The following is a 23,146-nucleotide window of genomic DNA, read 5'->3' as shown; positions in this document are numbered from 1 at the left end:
CAGTGATTAAGCAGGTTTAATCTAAGGGGGCTAGTCGTGGTCTTGGCGTGTGTGCTTTTTGGTGGTGTACGATCGGTGTGCACTTAATAAAACAAGTACGGAGTAAAGATTTATTTGTAAATCCTCACTCAAACAGAGAGATCGATAGGGACTGCTCTGGCCTTGGGAGAGCACGCGCTCTGGCCTTGGCAGGTAAACGTAGAAAAATTCTAGATTAGGAATGTGGGGACCGGCGATAAGTTGGACCAGTGAGGTGCCACGTGGAGCTCCAGTGGTGACGCAGCAACTTGTGTGGACTGGGAGTGCTCAGCCAGGACGCGGGCCAGCAAAATATCTTGGCTTGGCGCAGGCCCACTTCCGAGAATGGTTAATACTTGTGTGGCTGGGAATGCCCCAAAAGGAAAGAGCCTATGGATCGGAATCTGAGCTCATCTCGTCCGTCCATATGCGAGGTGTATCGATCTTCACTCGGGAAAAAAAAAACTTGCCGATATACTCCTCCGTTCCAAAACACAACTCATATAAATTTGTTTAATTGGATCAAGTCAGCTCTCGTTTTTAATGCCTGACCACTCATATTGGATTACTAATAAATGAATGTGGTTAGTTATTAGCCGGATGTGGGTACCAAGAGAAAAATGAGGTGTGTTTTGAAACAAATTAGAAAAATCTATATGAGCTGTGTTTTGGAATGGAGAGAGCAGGAGATTATCAGAATATGGAGAGCCTTCCTTTCAAAAAGAAATAAGAGCCTCTACGAAGGATTGGAAAAATATGGGAATAGCAAAAATGAAGGATTGCTATGTCATGTCCACTTAAATCATATAGGATTTTATTTGTCCCAAAGTTTGTTTGATTGCACCAAAGGAATTCTAGCAAAAGGTTGGAGTGGATGAAAAATTTCTATGAAATATATTACAAATGAATCCTTTGAAAAAAATCATATAGAATTTAATCCTACAAATCAAACAACCAACATAGGAAAAATTCCTAAGAATTTCAACCCTACATGAAAATTATTTTAATCAAAGGAGGCCAAAAGATGTTGACTGTTTGGGACATCGGTGCAACGGGGAGGATATAACATCAAGATCCTGCATCTGTGCTCTAACGACACTGATTAAGGATGCGTTTGGTTGCAGTGCCGGCTGGGTTAGGGCGATCCTATTTTTGTGTTTGGTTTACTAGATGGAATTGAGCGGAGCGGTCCCGCGTGGGATTTCTTCCTAAAATTCTGGTCCGCATCGCCCTTCCGAATTTGCGGAATCACATTGCCCCAGGCAGTTTCGCTCGCCCCGATCAGATCAGTAACCAAACATGTTCTAAAACATCGACCAGAACCGTTGGACTGCACGTCCTGTAGAGAGGTAAAATGGCTTCCGAAAACGAAAATATGCTCTCCTCGACGAACGACAATAATACTCCCTCCGATCCATAAAAAATGTCATCCACTTAGTACAAAATTAGCACTCTTTTTACGAATAGGAGGGAGTAGAAGTTATAAGAGTCCAACTACAGTACAACATAGTCGACTCATAAATCGCCGATGATATGACCGTTCATCTAAAAAACACAAAACAAAGTAAAAAAAAGTTCTGTGAATTTTAAAGTCGATCAGAGGGTTCATGTCGTCGATTGAAAAAATCGTATTTTTTATAAGACTAAGCACTAGCAAAACTGAAATTAAAAGTAATGCAGATGTCATGTCTTTGGCTATATATGTGTTTGTAAATAGTCCGTCTCAGGCAGACTTGTCAATTTCTTTAGACAAAAAAGGTATTAAGCAAAAAAAAAAGCGCTAGATTTGTCTATTTGTTTAGACAAGACACAACACTCATCTGCTGTTTACATGTCTCTCTTCTGAGATTTCTTTTTGGCAAAAAGAAAAATTAAAGGAGCGTTGAATTAATTGTGGACAATCAGAATGCCAACTAAACAAACGCTTACCTCGAATAAGCGCTTAATGGTTTTCACGCTCTTATAAAACATCATTTCAGTTCTCAACCCTCCCATTTGACGAGTGAGGGGCTCAGAAACATGTTGTAGTCATTGCTGACAGGTTGTAGGAAGTAGCCCGCTCACCACTAACAGTATGTTTTGTAGACTTATAGTAGTGACTCTTAGCAGGTATGTCTCCATTGAGGGGCTCATGGGGCAACCTGTAAGTGCTGACCTTATAGACGACATGAAAATGTCATCAGTGACGGCTAGGCTAGTCAGTGATGACTTGTTACAGGCAGCATGAATATGTCTTCACTGACGAGGCAGTACAGCCCAGTTGCACATATGGCATAATATCAACTGCATTCATCATATACACATCGTATTGTCATAAGTTAAATTTCCAGTTTTATCAAATTAGACTTCTGGAACCGAGCTCAGCTCAGTTGGCTTGCCATGCGGTTGGGCAGGCAGCTAGTGCGGGTTCGATACCCATTGGGCACGAACCGTGTGTCTCACGCCACGCGGACGTGTCAATTGGACGGACGATCTTAGGTCCATCTGTGAATTGCACAGACTTACTTGGGCACGCTTTTCCAGCCCAAATAGCGAATGCCCACTTCTTCTTCTTACATGGCCGATGCGCCGCCACAGTAGAAGCCCATTGGCCCAGTACATAGCCTCGGCCCGTGAAATCGGGAAGGCCCGCCCCGCTGTCTTCAGGTGAGTATATGATAGATCTGGCTAGCAATCTCAAATTCGCCGATTATTTAAAAAAAAGCTAAAAATAAAAGACAGTATCTCAAATTCGCCAAATAGCAATCTCAAATAAAAAAGGGTAGAGAGAGATCGAGACTGCTCATTCGGTGATCCATCGGGCGAGAAAAATAAAATTACTCCGATTTTGGATAAGCCTCTGCGCCTCGTGGATCGGATGGACGAAGCGGCCGGGCAGCGGGCACTTGGTCATCTTGAACGACGGCAATAATGGCCGGCCGGACCCGATTCTCTTCCCTTTCCCCACGAGGCCACGAGAGCTGGAACGTGGATTCCGTTTCCACCCGAGAAATTCCTAAAAAGACCGACCAACGACACCGCGGTATCTATCCCCGGCGCGACGACCTGCCCCTGCCCCGGCGGATAAGTTCACTGGCAACGCAACGCAAAGGTTGCTTCTCTCGATCGACGCCAACTTTCGTCGCCTCCCATGGACGGTGCTTTTAGCTGGTCAAGTCGTCAAAGAGATCTCCAGGGAGATGCGTGGTTTCAGGTACGGTGCGAGATCGGTCCATAATGCGTGCGGGTTTTCACCACGTCGGTAAAGCGCCTATCTTTTTCCGCAAGATGATACCCACGGTCACGGAGCTGCTTTTCTGAATCTTCTTGTGGAAAAAAGATGGCTTCAGAGAGTTCAGATTTAGACCCTGCGGTGTGGGCCACCAGAGAACCCAGTGGCCGCACGGCTGCACGCACTTGCTAGCTAGTGGATGTCTCTCTCGCGCGCTCTCCCGTCGATTTTTACGAGAGGCGTCAACTGACCCATGGGACCAAGGAATGAGAGACCGGAGGTTATTCTCCTTTTCAAAAAAGAGAAAGGGTCCGAAGAACACCCTAGCCGCCGCCACCTTCGTCTCCTTCCTCTATGTCGTCTGCATGTTTGCTTCGGGCGAAACAGAGAAACAATAGAGAGATATGTAGGCGGCGAGGCATCCCTCTACATATCTACTTTGAGCCATGAATAAAATTTTGTTGTGTATATGACATGATACAAAAATCCTAGGCTGGCATCATCGTATTATCTGAAGTGCCACCTCAAATTCTAAATAAAAAATCTTTTTCTATGTTTTAAGTCAGACTTTTTAAAGTTTATCTAAATTTATATAAAATATACTACTCCTTATCCATGATATAGAACAACTTATGGAGACATAGGTGGTATATAGGAAAGGAGCTTGAGGTTATCAGATCCTTGTGCCTAAAAATCAAACTGAATTTCAATACTGCAGTACAGCAGAACCAGGATGGCAAACGTAACTCTGATGAAAGCACTTTCGGTTACGTAGCACTTGCGTATTATTTTATTCATAATGCATTGCTACTAGCTAGTAGCTACAGCCCACCTCGGCGCTACTGTTGCATATACTCACATGTACAGGAATAATAGACAGATAGATACTCAGAACCTGCAGCTACAGTCGACAGGGCGAAGTGATGGATGATTCACAAGGATAGAGAGGAATCAGGAATCTGGCCAGGATAACATCCGGAGCAGGATATCCGAAGCGATCTTTCTCTGACCTGGAAAGACAGGAGAGGCAGAGAACACCGGCAAGCATATGCTCGTGCATATCTGGATTTTTATCCACCCGTGTAATTAACGTGGCGCACTTAGGCAATCATGTAAGTTGGCACACAACTTTAACTTCCTCTCACACCATCACTCAACATTGGCCCCCTTCCAAGCTCCGGGACACTCTCGTCACAGACCATTTCCTATTAGGTTCCTTTGGCAAGAACTTGTTCCGGCCGGTGCAAATATCCACTGGCATCCCAAGACGTGACATGGAGGAATGGCCTTCCCATAGTTCCACCTCACACACACAAACACACCAGCAACCAGTATAAATAGGGCTAGCTATCTCCTCAACATTCCAGCATCTGCAAAGCAAGCAACAACTGCACACAGTTGCACAGCTACAACAGCCAAACACACCCACACGCAAAAAAAACCAATACAATGGAGGGCAACACGAAGAGCAGCGGCAAAGGGATCAAGGGCAAGATGGTGATGGTGTGCTCCAAGTACGCCAATAAAGCCCAGAAAGCCCCTGCTCCCAGCGTCACGCACGCCTACGTGCAGCCGGCCTGCAGGTACCCTTCTCCCATGGACGCGGCGGCGAGCAACGTCGACGAGAGGGCCACGGCCTACATACTGGCCGTCCGGGAGCGTTTCAAGAACGAGCAGCAGAAGGTGATGTAGGCCACTGGTTGCTTGGTCCCGGCTCCAGGAGAGGTTTCATATTTGAAGGAATGTCTTCTGGGTTTTAGCCTTGGATCTCTATTCTCTAGGTGGCAGAATTTACAGTGCCCAGTGCAAGCAATAGTACTTGTGGTACTAGCAGTAGTACTTGTGATACTTGTGTGTTTCATTTTTCTCTCTCTTTTTGTAAATTACAGCGTGAGTGCTTGACCATAAAAGTGGAAGTGACTATGATAACAATACTAGCTCGATCCCATTTCTGAAACCATTCTGGGATATGATATGATCCTCCGGTGTAGTTTGTATGATATCCACCATTCGTTCTTGTTGGTCTAACACAATCTGTGCCGTGCAGAGATAATTCTCTGTTCAGAAGTCTGCTAACCGGAAACAAGTTTGATCTTTGGTTGAAATCAAACTCTTTGCTCCATAACTGCAGAAAGCACCTCTAGACGAGAAAAAGGTTTACAATGTAGTTCTCCTTCATAGATGGCCGGGAAATCTGTCGTTAGTGATGATCGCAATTCAGTAGTACTCCTGACATCTATTTACAAGAATATTGTAATTTAGCATAAGCTTCAATTTTTTCTTTCTAAAGTACGCTCGGACGAGTGTATCGTATATAAGAAGAAAGCTGTGACGCGGTTACCTGGTCAAAAGGCCAATTAGACCACAATCACTCACTAATTTTTTGAAAGAGAGCATAAGCTAAATGGGAACAGGATCTTTACCGTTACACTAATAGGATTGATTATTACCAGTAACCCCAACAGTGCAACCAAATAAACAAAACTTAATTTTACTACGACTGGGCCCCTTGAACTTTTAGACTTTGAAGAGCATTATGTAGACTCTAATCTCCCTTGTCTAGTCATCTTCGACACATGCATCTGATTCTGCCTGTTGCGCCTGGCTTATTTTGTTCCACGTTTCCCATAACATTAACAGGCAATTCTTTCCACGTCATTTTGCCGAACGACAAATTTCTTCAGTCCAAGATGATGGACAGAAAACAAGGACACACCACCTTATTTTTTAAGGCAAGGGGGCAGAAAGGAACAATTCCAGAGTAGGATGTAGCTATCTGAATTCTGAACTTGGGTTCCTATAGGTAGAACAACGGTCACGGAAGTGGTCCAAAATCCTTAATATAATCATTGTTCGACAACCAAATCTCTGCTGATGCACAGAATGTGAAAAACATGCAGCCCCACATGATTACAATAATCAATGACCTGCATCTTGTTCAGCTAACCGGACTGTTCAGTACAGCTCAGTTTACGTACTTCTGCTGACGTACTCTTGCCACGCAAGTGCATGCCCAAACTGACGAAGAAACGAACCAACACGAAGAGCAGTAGAATCTCAATCCAATTCTGAATCATAAGTAGGGGCATTTTCTTCCAAGTTAGAAGTATCAAGACAAGTATTGGAAAACGAACATATCTTGGTGATGTTTTCATACTCATCGATCAACCATTCAGGGCTACTATTATCAGAGACATATTTGATGAGGGAGCAGAACTACAGAAGGATCTGATCATCTGATCAGTGACGAAAGTGTTACGCCGTGCAAATAGTATATTGCTAGCAGTGTTCAGGATCGAGCCTCTCTACCATGATGAGAAAGGGAGGGCCTGCATGGAGGCACCAGCATCAGCTGAGTTCCCCTGATCACCATTCACCTGGTGCTGGTAGTAGCCATGGTATTGCTGTAGCTGGGCAGCAACAGAGGGGGCTGTAGTAACGGCTCCAGCGTGCCTGGTAGATGAGGCCATGGCGGCCTGTGCGCTGCCCTTGTTGTCTCCCATGATGGCACTGGCGTAAGACAGCCCAGTGAGCGAGACACCGCCGCCACCATCGCCTCCAACGTTGTAATGTATCCTTGCGCCACCGAGGTGCTGCGCCGCTGCGGTGATCATGGTGTGCGCCGCCTGTGTCGTCGGGCTGTCTGACAGAAGAGAGAGAGCACAGTTGTGATCCGGGCCCCCGTCGTTGGTGGCAAACATCTTGTTGCCGTTGCTGTGCCTGCTGCTGCTGTTGCTGCTGCTCTCTGAGGAAGGTGTGATGGTAAATGGCTGCTGCTGGAATCCCGTGTCGCCATGGTGATCGGACAGGAAGGGGAAGCGCTTCGATCTCTCCTTGCCATGGAAGAGCGAGGCGGCGGCGTTGGCGGCACCGTTGAGTTGGAGTGACGAGTAGTACTGCTCGACCTGGAACGCGTCGGCTTCCGTCTTGACGGCGATGCTGCCAGGCCACTTGTGCTCCGGCGCCATGGATGTCGTCGTGGAGAAGATTTGCGGGTACGACACAAATCTTGTTCCTCCTCCTGATTGAAAACGATGGAAAGCGGAGAATGTGAGTTCGATGTTTTATTGATGCAAACCTGCATTACAGTTGGGCATGTCGTCCAGTTGATACGAAATTTCTACATAGACAAGCTGCAAATTCATCTTTCAGAAGGAAAAAAAGAACTGTAAATTTGTTTGGCAGAGGAGTTTAAAGTGCATCTACCCCTACCCTGTTACTTGATTGCAGCTAAAGATCAGCTGTTTTCAGGTAAGGTCTTCGTAAGGCATGAGTTGGATGTTTTTCTTGTTATTTGATGTTACTAATATTTATTGCTAGACCAATAATTGCATGTTCAATTCATTGTGGCAGCGTTAACTGGTTTCACATAGGTACAGCAGTTTCAGATAAGTTCAGAAGAAATTTCAGGCAGACATCTTCTCTTGCCGGCCAAAGTTCCTGGAAATGCCAGATCAAAGAGATTGGCTTTTACAGCTTATTATGCGGACATGCTTCATAATGATAGTTCAGGACTTGTAGGAGTCAAACATCCTTTTCTCAAAACATTTCGGAAAGGAACTTTCGTTTTGCTTTCCATCAATCACGTGTGAAGTGTTCCCATGGATAGTACTGTCAGTCAACAGAAAGGGGAAAAGGACTAGTACAAAGTCCTGCTAAAAATTAAAAAAACGTGAGCACATGATCGACCAAATGCGTCCCCAAATTTCCCTCTTGTCTGTCTCACTCAAACTGGGAACGCCAAAATCTCAGCTTATGTTTCATGCGGCGTAAAAAACATTAGCAGCACAGAGAGAGGGATGGATGGTTTTACCGTGGTGATTAGCGAAGAGGCCGGCAGGGCCGAGGGGGTCCGGCTGCTGCTTCCTCCGGCGCCTGTTGTGGCCGTCGAGCCGCTTCCTGCAGCTCCTCTTCACCTCGTCGAACTCAACGAGCAGATGGAACCTGAAAACAAACAACACAGAGTTTCCTGTCAGGCAGTTTTCATCCAGTCTTTTGGCACGCCTAACAGGAAGACGAACATGAGCTTAATCACGGCACAATCTCAAATCACATGGCCAGATCACAGTTTTTTTTTTTTGCCTTTTCTAGGCCACGGCCGCAGATCACACCGTTGACCGGTCAGAAGATCCTCCTCCAAGAAGCAACTCGATCCTTGTCTTCCAGAACAAGCAGCACGCACGCAGGCCACACACGGGGAGGAGAATCGGAACGACTTTTCTCCCCGGCCTGGGAGACGACGACGACCCGGAGGCCGGAGCGCATGGAAAACATGCGACAGGGGCCAGAGCCGGCCGAGCACGACGTATCGGAAAAACAAAAAGAATCAACAGTAACCCCGATTTTGAAAGTAACAGGCAGAAAAAATGTACCCACTGCCTGACGGTAACATGAAGTCACGTGGCGCCAAAGACCAACAGTAAGTTTAAGTAATACTCCGATGGCCGATGGAGAGCGAAGTAGCAGGCAGGCGTGAGACGAGGACTGAAGGAGAGGCACCGACGGCGACCCGGAAAGGCCTGGTTCCGGTGGCTGCGCGGCGTCCCTGTCGGGTCTGGTCGGGGGAGCGGCGCAACGCGTCAAACCCTGCTGCTGGCTGCGTGTCTGGTTCAGACCTTTGAGCCGCTCAGGACCAGCCAGCCAGCCAGGTAAATTTGACTGCTCCTCGTCACGCGTTTCGAAGTGTGTTTTGCTAAATCAAACTGAAACCTTTTTCTGCGTCATCAGAAAACGATTTTTGGACTAGCTCCAGCAAAAAAAAACGACTTTTGGACAGGTGGAGATTATTATCGAACTGGTTTACGCTTACCAAGCTTTTACGGCGGGTTGGTTAGTTTAATCACTCGTGGCAATTTTTGACGGTATGAGTGGGAAAGCACTAGCAGATGCAGATGGGTCGCAGTAGTAGTCGCGAGTTTAGTGTGGGGGCACGTCGGTTAATCAATCGATCGATCGATTGGTGCAGTTAAGTGCAAGCGCCAAATTAACGGACGGGCGCGGCCATGATGGCGCAGGGACAGGGAACTGCTCCAATCTGACAGCGAATTGCTCTTGTTGTTTCGCCAAACGACCGTCGTCGCACACCGCTACTACTCGTACTCACTAACTCACACACACGGATGTGCTTTTTACTACGCCAATCTAGCAGTACGGTTGATATATTCTTCTTCTCAAGTTTGAAATGTCAAACGGCAGGAGAAGAGAACAGAAGCTGCATGCGTAAAGCTACTGTCTGAATTTGCAAAAAAATGTTAAAGAGGAGAGGACGGATTCAAATACGGATGGAATTGTATACCTGCTGCACTGCTGGCAGAAGCGCTGCTGCTGGCCGGCGACGGAGACGACGGGGGTCTTGGAGTGCGCCTCGCACACCTTGTGCCGCCGGTGGTACTCGCGGCACCGCGACAGGTCGGCGGCGCAGCCCTCCACCGAGCACGCCGGCGCCGGCGCCCCCGCCCGCGCCCGCTTCGCCGGCGTCGGAGAAGACGACGGCGCCACCGGCGCCGCTGTCGCCGCCGGGACCGGCCTCCAGCTCGTCGGGCCCCCGAGCTTTAGGTCCAGCCCCCCGCCCCCGCCGCCGCTTGGCCCCACCACCGTGCCCAGGTCCCATGAAGGCATCTTGGCCTCCCAATCCATGGTAGATTTCTTGCTTTCTTGCTTGCTGCTGGGGAGCTAAGCTTGTGGTGATCAGCGAGAATGGTGTGGCTTAAAAAGGCTTCCTTGCAGCGCGTAGCCGTCGCCTGAGACAACAACGGCTCAACCTTTCCTGATCTCTCTACTCAGCGAAGAAGAAGCAGAAGGAAGAGATCAAGTACAGACACCCCAGAAAGAAGAGTTGATTGCAAGCAAAAGCTTAAGCAGGACAGTGAAAAAGGAGTGAGATGTAGCTAGCTATCAGAACGGAGAGAGAGATCACAGGAGCGAGCAACAGGATGCAATTAAGAATCCAAGGAACCGGACCAAACCCACCACGACACCCACCAGAACAGAGTAGCTCGCTGCAGTGGTTTTAGGCTTTAAAGCGATGATGAGAAGCGGTGTGTGAAGAGTGAAGAAGAGCACCAACCTCGAAAAGGCTGAGAGAGCAGAGCTGGAGGAGAGAGCAGATGGGCAGAGAGGGGAAGAGAAGGAAGGAAGAGGGAGAGAGAAAGATAGCGTCCTTGCAGACAACACAGGAGGAGACTCCTATTGGAGGACTCCAAACTCCAAAGGTGGCAATAATTGCCGAGAGGGGGGCACCTCACCTCCTCCTCCACTGCTTCATCTACTGTTCACTCACTTTAATTACCAACGCCTGTAATGTAGAGAAGGACCAAGCGCAGTGCTTTGTCCTCCCTTTCGTTCACCTTTTGTAGGGGGATGGAGGCAGGGCAAAAGTACAAAAGTTTGGAAAGGGATGGATGCATGGAGACTGTGAATGGAGGAGAGATGCTGCTGCGCGCCTGCCGGAGGCTTTCTGTGTTTGTACTTTGTATTTGTGTGCGTGGAGCATTGCTGCCTCATTTCAGCTGACATGATATTCACAAATCACAACCACTCTTTTCCTCATGATTATTGCATCTTGCACTTTTAAAACGAACCTCTGTATAGTTCCACATCATGAAATGGATGCATCCATATACTATTTATTTGAAGTCATGGGTTTCTATAAAATGCTTGTGACGTAAACTAATTGATTCGATACGAGATTAAATATGCCGGGTAATAGGCATGAGGGTTATAGGGAACAGTGGCGGCGGAGGTGGAAAACAATGCAGTCGATCGCAGTTTTATACTATCCAGAAGATACGCTCAGAAATAAATAACATATATGTATTAATTTTGCATTTTCTAACAGTTAAAGTACAACTTGTCAGGTTATTATAGTCGATCGACTAATAAGATTTCATGGAACTAGACAAGTCATTAATTTATTCACGACAAGGTCCGTATAAATATATCATGAGCAGAAGTATTCTAAATCATCCCTGGACCATCGCAGGGTTTTTTCCTACGTTGTGCTATGTGCATGTTCTGTGGTCCCTCTAGCAAAGGTATTCTCCCAACAGTTAATTATTCATCCGATGGGATTATTTAGCACCATTGTCCACGCAGCTATCTGAGGTTCAAGTTCCAACTCTTAATTAGCTACACTATAGTTCCTAGATTTCACACACTGACCAATGGTCAAGAGTCATTTCTTTAGTTCAGTTCAAAATACAGAAGTCATATCTTTACTTCGCCCCTACCTATAGTTTTTGTACTGCCTGCTTGTTGCAAGGGTAGAACGGTATCGAGACTGGGGATTCTGTGTGGGTCAAAGCTTTGGTATAAACGAGTCAAACTTATTGCAGAATGGAATATATCTTCAGCATCGGGCCTCGCTTTTCCAGTACTGAATTTCCCGCGGCTACCGTAGGAAATGGGTTCTGCCGTATAATCTTTTTTTTTCTTTTCGAAATGGAGCGCGTGAAATTTATGATGAGAATCATGTGCATGTGCATGTATATTGTCACACGAAGAAAGGAAGTAAAGAAGTCAGAGAAATACAGTAAAATTAACAACATATCCAGCAAAATCAGAACAGAGAACAAACGCTGAAACTGACAAGTGATAAACAAATCAGATTTGACTTTTATTGGACCTCTTATTCAAGAATTTCATGTGAATGAATTTGCAAGATCTTATTCTTAAGGAATTTTATTTTTATAAAGCTTGTTTGATTTGCGAGATTTCAAACAATAGGATTTATCCCATAGGCTGTAAATTTAAATAAAAAATTAGTGAGGTCCACCACATAGAAAAAATCATTGCTGCTTTCCTTGTGGTGCAATTAAACAATTTCTAGGCAAAATAGTTGGTGTTATATTTCGGTATGCTTTAACACTCAATTGACATATTTTTCTCATTTCTTTGTTTTTCTAGAAAACATAATAACAAGAGCAAAATCAACAAAAAAAAAATCATGGAAGACATGCCAAAAAAGATCCTTCTGCAAAATTGTAACTAAATCTAATACTTACTGAGATCTTCTGCTGAATCGTGTGACTATTATGTAGTCATGTTTATTGTCACAGAGTTTTTATACTTCATTTATTTTTTGCTAAACTATTCAAAGGGAATTGTTTCTATTGATATACACTGTGGTAAATATATGTGCAATGGTACACACGTCACGGAAAAGTGCAAGATGTTTCGAGTTTGCTTCCTCCACAGTGGCGACGGCCCTGGCAGAAAAAAATTAAAGAAGCCACTGGCAATCTGGCAGGCTGCAGCTCGCTGCGTGCCGTGCATCAGTGCATGTCTGTCTCCCCCACATCCCAGATTGGTCACGTCGGTCAGCGTTCAGCAGAGAGAGGCCCTCCATGGATCCATCCATAGCACGTCCATCTCACCGGTCATTTCGTGGGTAAATATACACGACACAAAAAAGCAATGCACTTTTCATTTGCTTTTCCTTCCGCTGCATGCGTGCTCGTGCGGACATGAATATATTCCATGATATATTACTCCGTATTGATTTAATAGAAATTATGCCTCTTATATTTTGCAACGCAGGATGTTTTCTAAAAGTGTGAAGTTACTGACTGTCTGAGAGACAGTGACCTAGTATCTTGTCGCTGTAATTAACCTGGGGTTAGTTAGTTCTCTGTTTGGAGGTGTATCCCGTGGTTAGATTTGGGTGTTCCTATATATGCGAGCTACTGGCTGCGTGCTTTCTGCCTGCCTGCTTTCTTTATGGTGGGGCCGGCCAGGCCGGTGGTGTCTGAGTGGCGCAGTGGTCTACAGCTCCCTACTTAAGATTTCTTTTTGACAAGAAATTCTAGTGATCAATCACACAGGAGACGGGATCTCGAGACCAATTAGCCTTTGGTATCCTAGGACAGGAAACGAATCGCTCGTGTTTTGTGTTTTTTCTCTTCGAAAGGCGAGTTGGTCGTGTTTTAGGCGTGATAAATACCATCATAATATTCCAGTACAGATTTTGTCTGGTTATAGCCACTGAAAATCAAAGTGTTCTTTCTCTTCTTCGCAATAATAGGCTTTCCAGGACGACGAGAGGGCAGGGTTTCTGCCCGAATGCCAACATTTCCGGATACAATGGTGCTACAAACGGACACAAACATGCATCTGAAATCCGTGGCTTTTGAGGGACATTTCGGGCGACGGTGTGTGTTGCCTGTTTTGGCCATGCTGCCGCCGCTCTTCGATTAAGGAGCCGGCCGGCAGGGGATGCAGTTGGAGAGGCACGGCACTTAAAGTGCTAAACTACTAAGAGTGGTAATTGGCCATCATTGAAAAGTTACACCCCCCAGGTGATCTGCTAGCCTGGCCTTGATCCCTGGAGCAGGTCAGTAGGTCTGTAGTTGTGTGGTGTGCATACTCGTAAAGCAAAGAAAAAGGTCAAGTGACAGGCGCCCCTGCCTGGCCGGGGAGCTGAGCAACACTTCTCTACGTTTTCTCTTGGAGACAAGGCCTTGATCCACTTTAGTCAGAGCAAAGATTTTAAATATCGTTTGCTCTCCAAGGCGACTCGGGCCGAGATGAGGTGACACATTGTGTGCTGTTCTTATCCGGTTCTTCGTCTACTGTGGTTGCACCGTTCTCGCACACCGTCGAATCCTCTGTACTTTAACTAATTGATTAACCAGCTGGCCAGTGCGTACACCTTCCCATCACTCTTCTCTTAGTGCTGTCCGAAGTATATATCGTTCCTAGCTAGCCACTTCGAAGAGTTTCTTAATTCTTACTCAGCTGGGATACGACAATTCCTCTGGCAGTTATTCAAGCGAACAAATTAATACCACATGCGTTCTGACTCCTGAGACGAGGGCAGGCAGTTTCGCAGTCCCTCTCAGCGGCAAATAAATCTTGGCCGTCGTTCCCAACACGATCCACACGGCGCGCTGGTGGAGCGCTTAATTGGACAGTCTTTGCAGTGACCGGGCGGACCACACGCGCGGAGAGCCGGACCTTCCACGTGCGTGGCATGACGCGTCTCGGTGCCTGTTTTGCAGCTGGGCTGACACGTCATGAAATGCATGCCTCAATGATGAGTTCTCAACGTGTGACAAGATCGATGGATGGATGGTCCTTGGTCCAGACCTTATCTTTGCTGATCTGAGAGTCGTGTGGTCGACCCTGGAGTTAATTAGTTTGTTGAGTCGACGAGACCGGCACACGGCACAACTTGCTATAGTGCTAGGTCGTTGATCGATCCGACGTACGTGGCAGGGCAAGTCGTCCTTCGCCGTGACGGATAATCGAGTCAACCAAACATCGTGTTACCCGTCTGAACCGACATGAACACGACCCCGCACGCACACCGGCACACAGTATGTACGTGGGGCTGGACTTATAGCCCGGCAGCTAGCCGCCCACTGTTGCACGTCGTGTGAGCATCCGGCGCCAATGCACAGAGAGACGACCGACGTCCGGAGTAGCTAGCACTGCAAGTCTTTCTTGCACCCACCGACCCGCCCGAGCACGTACATATGCATGCCATGCGGGCGCGCTCGGCAGAGAGTCGCAGAGCAGCCGTGTACATGCAGCTGCAGCTTTGGCCGGCCCCGAGAACGATCGACACGCCAGAGGACACTCTGCTAGTGCTAGCTCCGGCCCCGCCACACGATGCATGAATGAACCATACCGATCTGCTCCACGAGCCTCTGCATGCAGGCGCTTCCAATTAAGCAAGGCGACGTCACGCGGTTCTCAGCGGCGTCAACTCGTACGACCAGCCTAGGAGTACTTGCAGAGGCTTGGTTCTAGCATTCAACGCCACTCTGCCACACCGAGCATCTCAGGCTACAGTAGCCACGTACATCCTCGACCGCCACTCACCGCACAACACGCTCCAATGCAATGCACAAACCAGTTTCAGATAGTAGAAAAAATGCTGGTTCCTGAAGTTAGCAACTGAACCGTACGTGCATCCATTTGAGCAAGAGAGGAATTTTTTTTTAGAGAGAGAGAGAGATAACAAGAGAGGAATTGAAGACGGAAAATCTATTGCTGAAAATTAACCGTGCATATGGAACTGACCAGTGACCGCGAGCTCGTGACCACGGTAATTTAAAGCAACGGATGGACAGGCTCGTACATGTGGGGATATTACTGGAGCAGATAAACTGACAAGACGCACGGTCGCGTCGCACGTCTCGCTCCCCGTGGTCAGTCGTTGTACTGCTACGTGCATGGAGTGGAACAGCTTTTCAGTTGCAGGCCACGAAATAAGACTAGTGCAGGGTCACGAATGTTGATCTTGGCCGATGAACAATTGTTCATCTGCGCTGTACTATTAATTAGTCGTCCAATTAGATCAGGTTTTCTCATGTTTACGAGGTAGTAGTAATAGTTGTAGTTCCTGTTTGTCTGTCATCCTGTTTCAGCTTTTGATGCTTTTAGCAATCTCAAAAGCATTTCTCATGTTTACACATGAAGCTGAGAAACATCTTCGGACGTGTTTTTGGAAGCTGAGAAGCACCTTCGGACGTGTTTTTGGTGATTCTAACTGAGAAACACGCCTGAAGGTGCTTCTCAGTTTCATGTGTAAACGAAAAAGGTGTTTTTAAAATTGCTAAAAGCACCAAAAGCTGAAACAGAAGACCAAACAAACAGGACCGTAGACATGTAGTACTCCACCTTACTCCATTTAGTAAATTTTGAATGCTTTCGACTAATTAATTGCATGCATCTGCAAGTAGTAGTACTACTTTACTCACATGCATAGACCATATCTAGATTTTGAATTGGTACTTTGCTGATATAGAAAAGTATATTATTAATTATTACCATGCATGCATGTCTGAAAAAGCATGACGGGAGACACACCAATCTAAAAGCAGCCAACTTGTACACATTTAAATTATGAGAAGATGCATTAAGGTACTGCTTGTTAATTACGGAGCAGTACTGCCCGCAGAACAAATTTGTTGCGTTCAAGCTATGGCCTCCCTTTTAGCTACCTCCAACGACATCATTATTGGCAAAATGAGCTAATCTAGGCACATAGTATGCGATATGTGCATGCAAGCTCTAACTTTATGTAGCTAGCACAATAGTATACTGTTGCTTTGCAGAAAGGAGACTTTACAAAAAAGTGTGTTGATAAATAGTGTTTGTCAAGAGGAAGTGGATTAGCATCCACATAATCAATGCAATGATCCCTTCCTCCTACAAAGCATCTACGAAGGTGGTTCTAGTTAGTGCTACGTTCGAGAGAGAGAATGTGTCATAACTGGTTAATATATACTGATGCTTTAGGTTAGATGGGTGCACATCTCACGATCAAAGTGGTCCCTTGATCCACGGGAGGCAAAGGGCAGGCATGCATTAGCTAATTAAGCTTTAACTTGTGATAGTGTTTACTTAAATTAGCTTTTGGTGGTATCTAGCGAGCTAGCTAGGTGCAGGACCTCAAAGAAAGAGCTAGCTAGACCAGTAGTGGCAGCGTAAAGCGAGCATATATGTACGGCTTCTTTGGCACGCGAGAGACAGAACAGTAATAGGCTATTAGTGGTATCTTGGAGCTTAATTAGTCAGCTTTCTGCTTGTTAATCTTGCTTAATTAGGACCTATGCAACGTGCAATTGGACCGCGTGGGAACAGCTGCATTTGCATGGGACGGCAAGTTGCCTTTGGAAGTGTATGCCGCCGCTTTCTTTATATTTCTTTATGCTAAATCGACTTTATACTTTTCCTTTCTTAAATCCAACTTGCTGGTTGAGAACATAAAGGAAACTGAAGCTTAATGAACTTAGCATGTCTAGCTTATACGATTTATTACATGTTTAGGGCAGAGGTTAATAGCATGTCTATCAATTAGCCTAATTAAAGTCAAACTGGACAGCTAACGAGTTGCCTTGTCGTTTTTTTTGGATATTCTATTCCGGAGTAGTATACGTGCTTCTTTATTTTGACAATGGAAAGTGTGATTTGGAGTTTCAACAAATTTTGAAAATCTTGCATTTTCGTATTATGATGCATTATGCGTGTGCAAAATTTTATCATAAAATGACTTGATTTGTGGTGGACTGCAACAAAAAAGACAAGCCCAAGAAGCTAAAAATCATCTTCAATTCATATGCTCTCACTTGTTTTTAGTTGCTCGGATTTATTTATTTATTGAGTGAATTTGCAAACACGTACAGAGTAAAAGTGGAATTCACTCCAAAAAAACACATACACGAAAAATCCACATATAAAGGTACATAAAGTGTGAGTTTTACTCTACCAATATCAATCCCGAAATTATTCAAATTAATGAACCAAAGATAAACGGGATATCGTACGTATAAGACATGAGTTTTTTGAAAGCTGTATGTACGTGCGTTTGAGTCTAGCTAGCAGCTGCGTGTGCAAAAGATTAGAGGCAGCACAAATACAGCCAAACCAACATAGTCACATGCAGGCTCAAATTTGGCTTTGCGTGCAGGGCTTTGCCGCATGCAGTTGTAGTTAACTAATTTTGGCCCACTTTTGCAGTGAGAGTCATGTCGTTGAGCTACCAAGCCGGCTGTCCGGTGCATGCTAGCTCTTACGTTTGCTAATTAGTGAACCTTAGGAGTACTAAATAACTAACTTCCCCTGTCTTTATACGTATACGGTCACGTGGTCCGCGCATGCATGAAGTCATGAACGTACATGCATACGGCGCCGGCCGGTAATTAACCTAGTACGCACGCATGCATACATGCCCGACCTGATGCCCACACTGGGTAGACTGACACGAGATTAATTATTGCAGAGTATATATGGGTTATTAAGGGGACCATCAATATCTATATTTGCAGTTTTGCACAATGCATGCCTGCTTCGTCATTTATTAATCGTTTTGGTTATGTGTGTTTACACTAGCGCTACTATACTTGAGTAGTGGTATTATTAATAGTATAGGCGTACTTGTTAACGTGCGATCGATATCCAGGTCGAGCCAGCTGAGAGTAAAGTAAGTCCCCCCTCTGATAGCTCAACGTGTGCAAAGTACAGCTAAGTAACCATTTATAATTCTTTTGTTTTAAGCTCTTGGTATACGTACGTACGTACCCAGATTTGTTTTACGTGCTTTGCTTACGAATCAAGGTTCGATTCGCTTAAACTAAACTACGTGTAATCAATTGCCCGTCGATCCCGGACCATGTGCATATGGGAACCATGCACGCTTGTTGGAGCTAACTGCGAAATGAAGTTGAATAGAAGGAGGAGAGCACCACTGATGACAAATTATGTGTTAACAAATTAATTAAGTACGATATGATCGGCGCACCTTGAACGTACACTGAACCTCACTCAAGCAAGAGATGTTCGTTGGCTTGAAACCAGCGAACTGGTCGTCATTCGTCACAGTCAGCACGGACGTGCATGTCACTGTCCAGCGGCGTAGGTGGCCAAGGGGTCCGACCTGAATCATCCATGGAATTCGGCTGCCGGGAATTGACCTGAATCCAAGTGACGGTACGGCCGAGCAGCTATCTTGCACCGCTAGGCTGCTGGGGTTTCTCGATCTGCAAAAGAATCAGCAGCAGCAATGCAGTGTCTATATGTAATATGTTCCCTGTTGAAAGTTCAAACCTCCGGCTGAATCGAAATTCTTCCTCCTTCGACTGAACCTTGTGCATAGTAACAGTAGCCAGAAAATGTTGGATCAAATGGAATCGATCCGTGATGAATGAAGATAAAATTGGGATGTACTGTGCTTAATTGCAGGATGTTGTTTTGCATCGACATTTTCTGAACCATGACATGCAGACCCGCACTCTGTGTATCATCGTTCAATATGCAGGCGCTGCAAACGTAAAGGCAACCTGCAAAATTCTTGGTTCCGTCCGAGTTCTTTACTCCCAAATTTGGGTGATTTTCGTACGTCAGGTTTCACGTGGCCAGTGCAGAGATCGCCGCCTACCTGCTGACCGCTGCCGAGCCTTTGCGGCATAAACAAAATTTACCTGTCGCTGTAGCTCAATCTGACGACGTCGTTGCTCCATCCGATCCAAGCTGCAGGATTGGGCTGATTGCTCTCTCTTGCCTCATATTTCTGGCTGGTTTGGTTGCTAAATACAGCAACCGACCTGCTAAAAGGAGTAGCCTTTTTTCTGGGGCCGGTAGTTAATTAGTTGGAACAGATCTTGTCTCTGTGTGTCCTGATGCTCGATCACCTTAATTGTCGACAATTCCTTGCAGCCTTGCAGAGCTCTGGCATTATGGTTCGTTCTCCAAACTGCAGCAGCTGATTCCTTTTCGTCTTGTTTTCTAAAGTGGATTCTAATTCAGCGCAGTGACGAACTAGCTAGCCCTGTATTTTGCAGCGTGTAGGTGAACCACTCTGTGTCTTGCGTAGAGTGACATAACGAGACGCGATTATAGGGCCGAATAGAGAGTCTTTGCACCGGCTGCTAGAGTCGTAGTATAGGCGCTACGGGCTACCAAAAATAGAAAAGCACGACCCAGTTACCTACACATCAACCATCATACATCTATCAATCTAAGATATGCGTCACGCACCGAAAGCTTGTAAGTCCCGGGTTTTTTTTGCTTTCGGTCACGTCATTTTACTAGGGTATATGTTCCTTTTTGCATGACGTGAGTAATTAGACGATGACAGGAGTGAGTGAATGATCCCTCCCGCCTTTTGCATACTCAAAAAGAAAACAAGAGTAATTATCATCCCGACCCATCACTCCATCAGACAGTTTTTTTTTTCCTTTGCAAAAATGATCCATTAGGGCGTTGCAGCTTTAACTGGGCCTTCTTTAATCGGGTCGAACAATGAAAGCCCACCCGTTTTGATCAAAGGCCGACGACGCAAGGAAGCGGGGCTGGGCTCAGCGCAAGCAAACTTGAGCCCGGGCCAGACAACCACAAGCGGCGACTGACCCGCCAGATGGTAGTCGCGCCATGGTCATCGTGGCAGGGCCCAGGAGCGAACCATCGATCCGGCTCGGAATCCGATGTCTGTGGGGCCGAGCGAGACGGTTACTGGGCCGGGCTCAGGCTGGCTTGCTGATCCAGCCATTCATTCGCTCCTAGGTTAGGCAGGCAGAAAGCGACCCGACGGCCGGGCCGGGCTCTCGGCTCTCGGTGCACCGCCGTATGCCCTGCCATGGCATGCATGCGCCTCCGCAGTTGTACCTAGGAACGTCGTAACCTGCCAAATACTCTGTCTGTCTGTCTCTCTGCCGCAGCTGGCGCGCATTGCTAGACGCGCGACTCACAGCCAGCGCCCAGGCCCAGGGGCAGACGCAGACGTAGGCGGCGGAGCAGCAGTGCAGCGTACATCTGGAGCCGTGCACCCATGGATCAGTCATCAGTAGTGATATGGGGAGTGCAGCAGGGCGCGCTGCTCTGTCGTCTCGTCCGTCGCAGTGGGCCAACGGGCCGAACCGTGGTAAATGCGGAGCTCGATCGGCCCACATGGTGCTGCGCCGGCCGGCCAATCCGCGGGAGTGTCTACGTACACGTTGGTCAGCCCAAAGTCTAATTAAGCAGTGCGTGTAGCACACACTATCGCGCGTGGCTGAACACCCACTGTGAGTGACTGATTTCCCAAGTCCACATAAACGAGAGGGAAAAACTCCGACTACTGTAACGATAAGTGTAACCTTGATACTCCACCGTACTGTAGTACAGTATAGTAATTGACTAAACAGGGTGCTTTCGCTTTACCTCTCCAGTCGCCATGCATGCAGGCCAAGTTTGGAATGCCGAGTACCGAAACGGAGACGACGAACTGGCGACAACGACGGCTGCTTACGAGAAATGAAAAAGATAAAGGCACAGCAGAGGATGAGATTCAAAGGCAAAGGGCATCCTGTCTTCAGTTGGCTCCATGCATGCATGCATTCATGAGTCTGGGCTCCTGCTATCCCCGGCCTTAGAAGCTTTAGCTTGGCGGAATCCGAGCCCACACACGTATTTGAGCTGGGTTCTCCGATTCGTGCTCGCAAAATTATGGGCGCGCGCCATGCACCCCCACCATGTGCTGCTGACGATCCTCTCGCTTTCTGCTTTCGATCGCCCTTCGGTGCGCGTCCTAGTTCGATCGTTGGGATTCGATTATTCCGGCCGGCCGGAACCACCACGTCTCACCCACTCACTCATCACAACACGACGACAGACGCCTCCCTGTACTGTACGTAGCTTTCTTCCTTCCTTCCTCATCGGAGCAACGAGCTAAGTGCGCCGTGAATAATTTCCCTTCGTCCGGGTGGCACACACATACAACGAACGAATCATACATCCCACCGCCGTACGTGCATTATTGGCGCCGCTAGCTAGCTGCTGTCTTGACAAAATGACAAGCATACATACATATGTATACATGGGATCGGATCAGAAGGTGTTAATCAGGTGAGGACAGCTAACTGTGTAACTGACGATCTGTATGCGTTAGTTAGGCGGTGTCTTCGTTGTTGTATATAAAAAAGAGGGAAATACGGATAAAAATACTCTGTATGGAACTGCTAACTTGCTCGGTCGATCCGGTGTCCGCATGCTAGCTGTATACTTATTGCTACGTAGCGTGTATGATTAGCTGCGGCTTACTTTACTGCACCGCACGTACGTGCGTATAATAATACTGGTAACTCCGTACTTTGTTAATTCCGTCGGCAGTGCAAAACAGCAACTCATGGAAGATATGGAAATGCAACACGGATCACAGTCGCAAAACCCCCCTACTGGTATACTCAACTTTTAGATTTGATCATCCGAAATTCCTATCCCCCAAATTTCATGTGCAAAATCACTGAGGAAGAAAAAACAATCGAAGCAAGGGCGCGCATTGGACGTACATGTACATATGGCCCGCGGTGGCACCCAGCAGAATACTACGCATTGAACGCGAAGTGAGTTGCAGCTAAACTGCACGGCTGTACACTGTACCTCACGCTACACGGCCCTAGCCCCCTTAACGTTGCACGGATACATCATGCATGGGTCACACTGTGCTCTACGTCGGCCACCGAGCACGTACTACGTAGGTGACTCCACCCTGTTGTTTCACTCCACTTATTATCACACCACGGACATTGAACAGCGGAACACCCGGCCGGCACCCTTCACTTCGATTCGATGTACTCAGCCGTAAGTAAACTCTACGAGCGTCGGGTAAACGTGGCCGGAAAGCCGAAGCCGGGGTTTTGCATCGGAACTGCAGCGGGGGGGCGCGCGGCAGCTGCGTCACCAGACAAAGATTTCAGAGCCCATATGCAAGTTCTGAATGCGTTTCCGCGACACGCGACGCGAGGCCGATGTACTGGTACGTGGAAATCAGCGAGCGAGTAAATCGCACCGAACCACCACATTTAGCACAGTTGCTACGGAAACCACCGTTTTTGCTAATTTTCGCGTAGAACCAGTGAAATTGTTGCATATAGCACTGATTCAATCGATTGAAGCGAATAAGCACGTTTCTGACCGACCGGGCCCACATGTCAGGTTGATCGGGCCGAGCTGACGTTAACGCCGTCAATCCAAGCCTATCTCTTCTCGCACTGACTGAGAGATCCACCATGGTACCATCATCCTCATCCTCTTGTTCCGACCTCATCTTCCCCACAGCATCCCGCCGCTGCTGCTCCGCCGCCTCGCGCGCTAACGCCTGCAACCCCGCGCCGTCCATGCTCTGCGCCCCGCCCTTGATTTGGAGACCCGCGAGCCCTAGCCGCCCCGCCTCGCAGACCCTTGCCGGCCGCCGCAACCTCGCGTCGCTAGGCGTCTCCGACGCCGGATCTCCCACAAATCCGCCGCCATCTGTCTCCCCGTGCCAGCGAGCACTCGAAGAGCCCCTCGGAGCGCCCCGCCGTGCCCCGAAGCACTGGACCCGCCGCCATCTCCTCCAAGTCCGGCGGCCTAGCGGACAGAGACGTGTGCACGCGCATGCTGTCCCTTCTCGGCCTCAAGGCCCATGACTCCGACGCCCCCGCCATGCTCCACCGC

General features: G+C 47.3%; 2 protein-coding genes across 2 annotated transcripts; one reads left to right on the top strand and one right to left on the bottom strand.

Moving 5' to 3' along the window:
• Positions 1-4,441: 4,441 nt before the first annotated feature.
• On the top strand, positions 4,442-5,246 carry LOC104582933. The gene has a single exon (XM_010234455.2). It carries the CDS (start codon positions 4,679-4,681, stop codon positions 4,919-4,921), a length of 243 nt encoding a protein of 80 aa, XP_010232757.1. The 5' UTR covers positions 4,442-4,678; the 3' UTR covers positions 4,922-5,246.
• Positions 5,247-6,277: 1,031 nt separating this feature from the next.
• On the bottom strand, positions 6,278-10,558 carry LOC100823756 (squamosa promoter-binding-like protein 2). Its single transcript, XM_010234454.3, has 3 exons — positions 9,525-10,558; positions 8,043-8,173; positions 6,278-7,250 (listed from the first exon to the last, which is right to left on the bottom strand). Exons 1-3 carry the CDS (start codon positions 9,863-9,865, stop codon positions 6,535-6,537), a joined length of 1,188 nt encoding a protein of 395 aa, XP_010232756.1. The 5' UTR covers positions 9,866-10,558; the 3' UTR covers positions 6,278-6,534.
• Positions 10,559-23,146: the final 12,588 nt, after the last annotated feature.

Source organism: Brachypodium distachyon, chromosome 2 (genome assembly GCF_000005505.3).
Source record: "Brachypodium distachyon strain Bd21 chromosome 2, Brachypodium_distachyon_v3.0, whole genome shotgun sequence".
Lineage (NCBI taxonomy): Eukaryota > Viridiplantae > Streptophyta > Magnoliopsida > Poales > Poaceae > Brachypodium > Brachypodium distachyon.
Note: the sequence above shows the minus strand (reverse complement) of the source record. Positions and strands in the feature narration are given on the sequence as shown.

Bases quoted from the DNA above. Each gene is read 5' to 3' on its own strand.
- LOC104582933 (XM_010234455.2), top strand. From the start codon at position 4,679: ATGGAGGGCAACACGAAGAGCAGCGGCAAAGGGATCAAGGGCAAGATG.
- LOC100823756 (XM_010234454.3), bottom strand. From the start codon at position 9,865: ATGGATTGGGAGGCCAAGATGCCTTCATGGGACCTGGGCACGGTGGTG. The intron at 8,174-9,524 runs GTATACAATTCC...GTTTGTTTTCAG, and splicing joins TTCTGCCAGCAGTGCAGCAG to GTTCCATCTGCTCGTTGAGT. The intron at 7,251-8,042 runs GTAAAACCATCC...GTTTTCAATCAG, and splicing joins CCTCTTCGCTAATCACCACG to GAGGAGGAACAAGATTTGTG.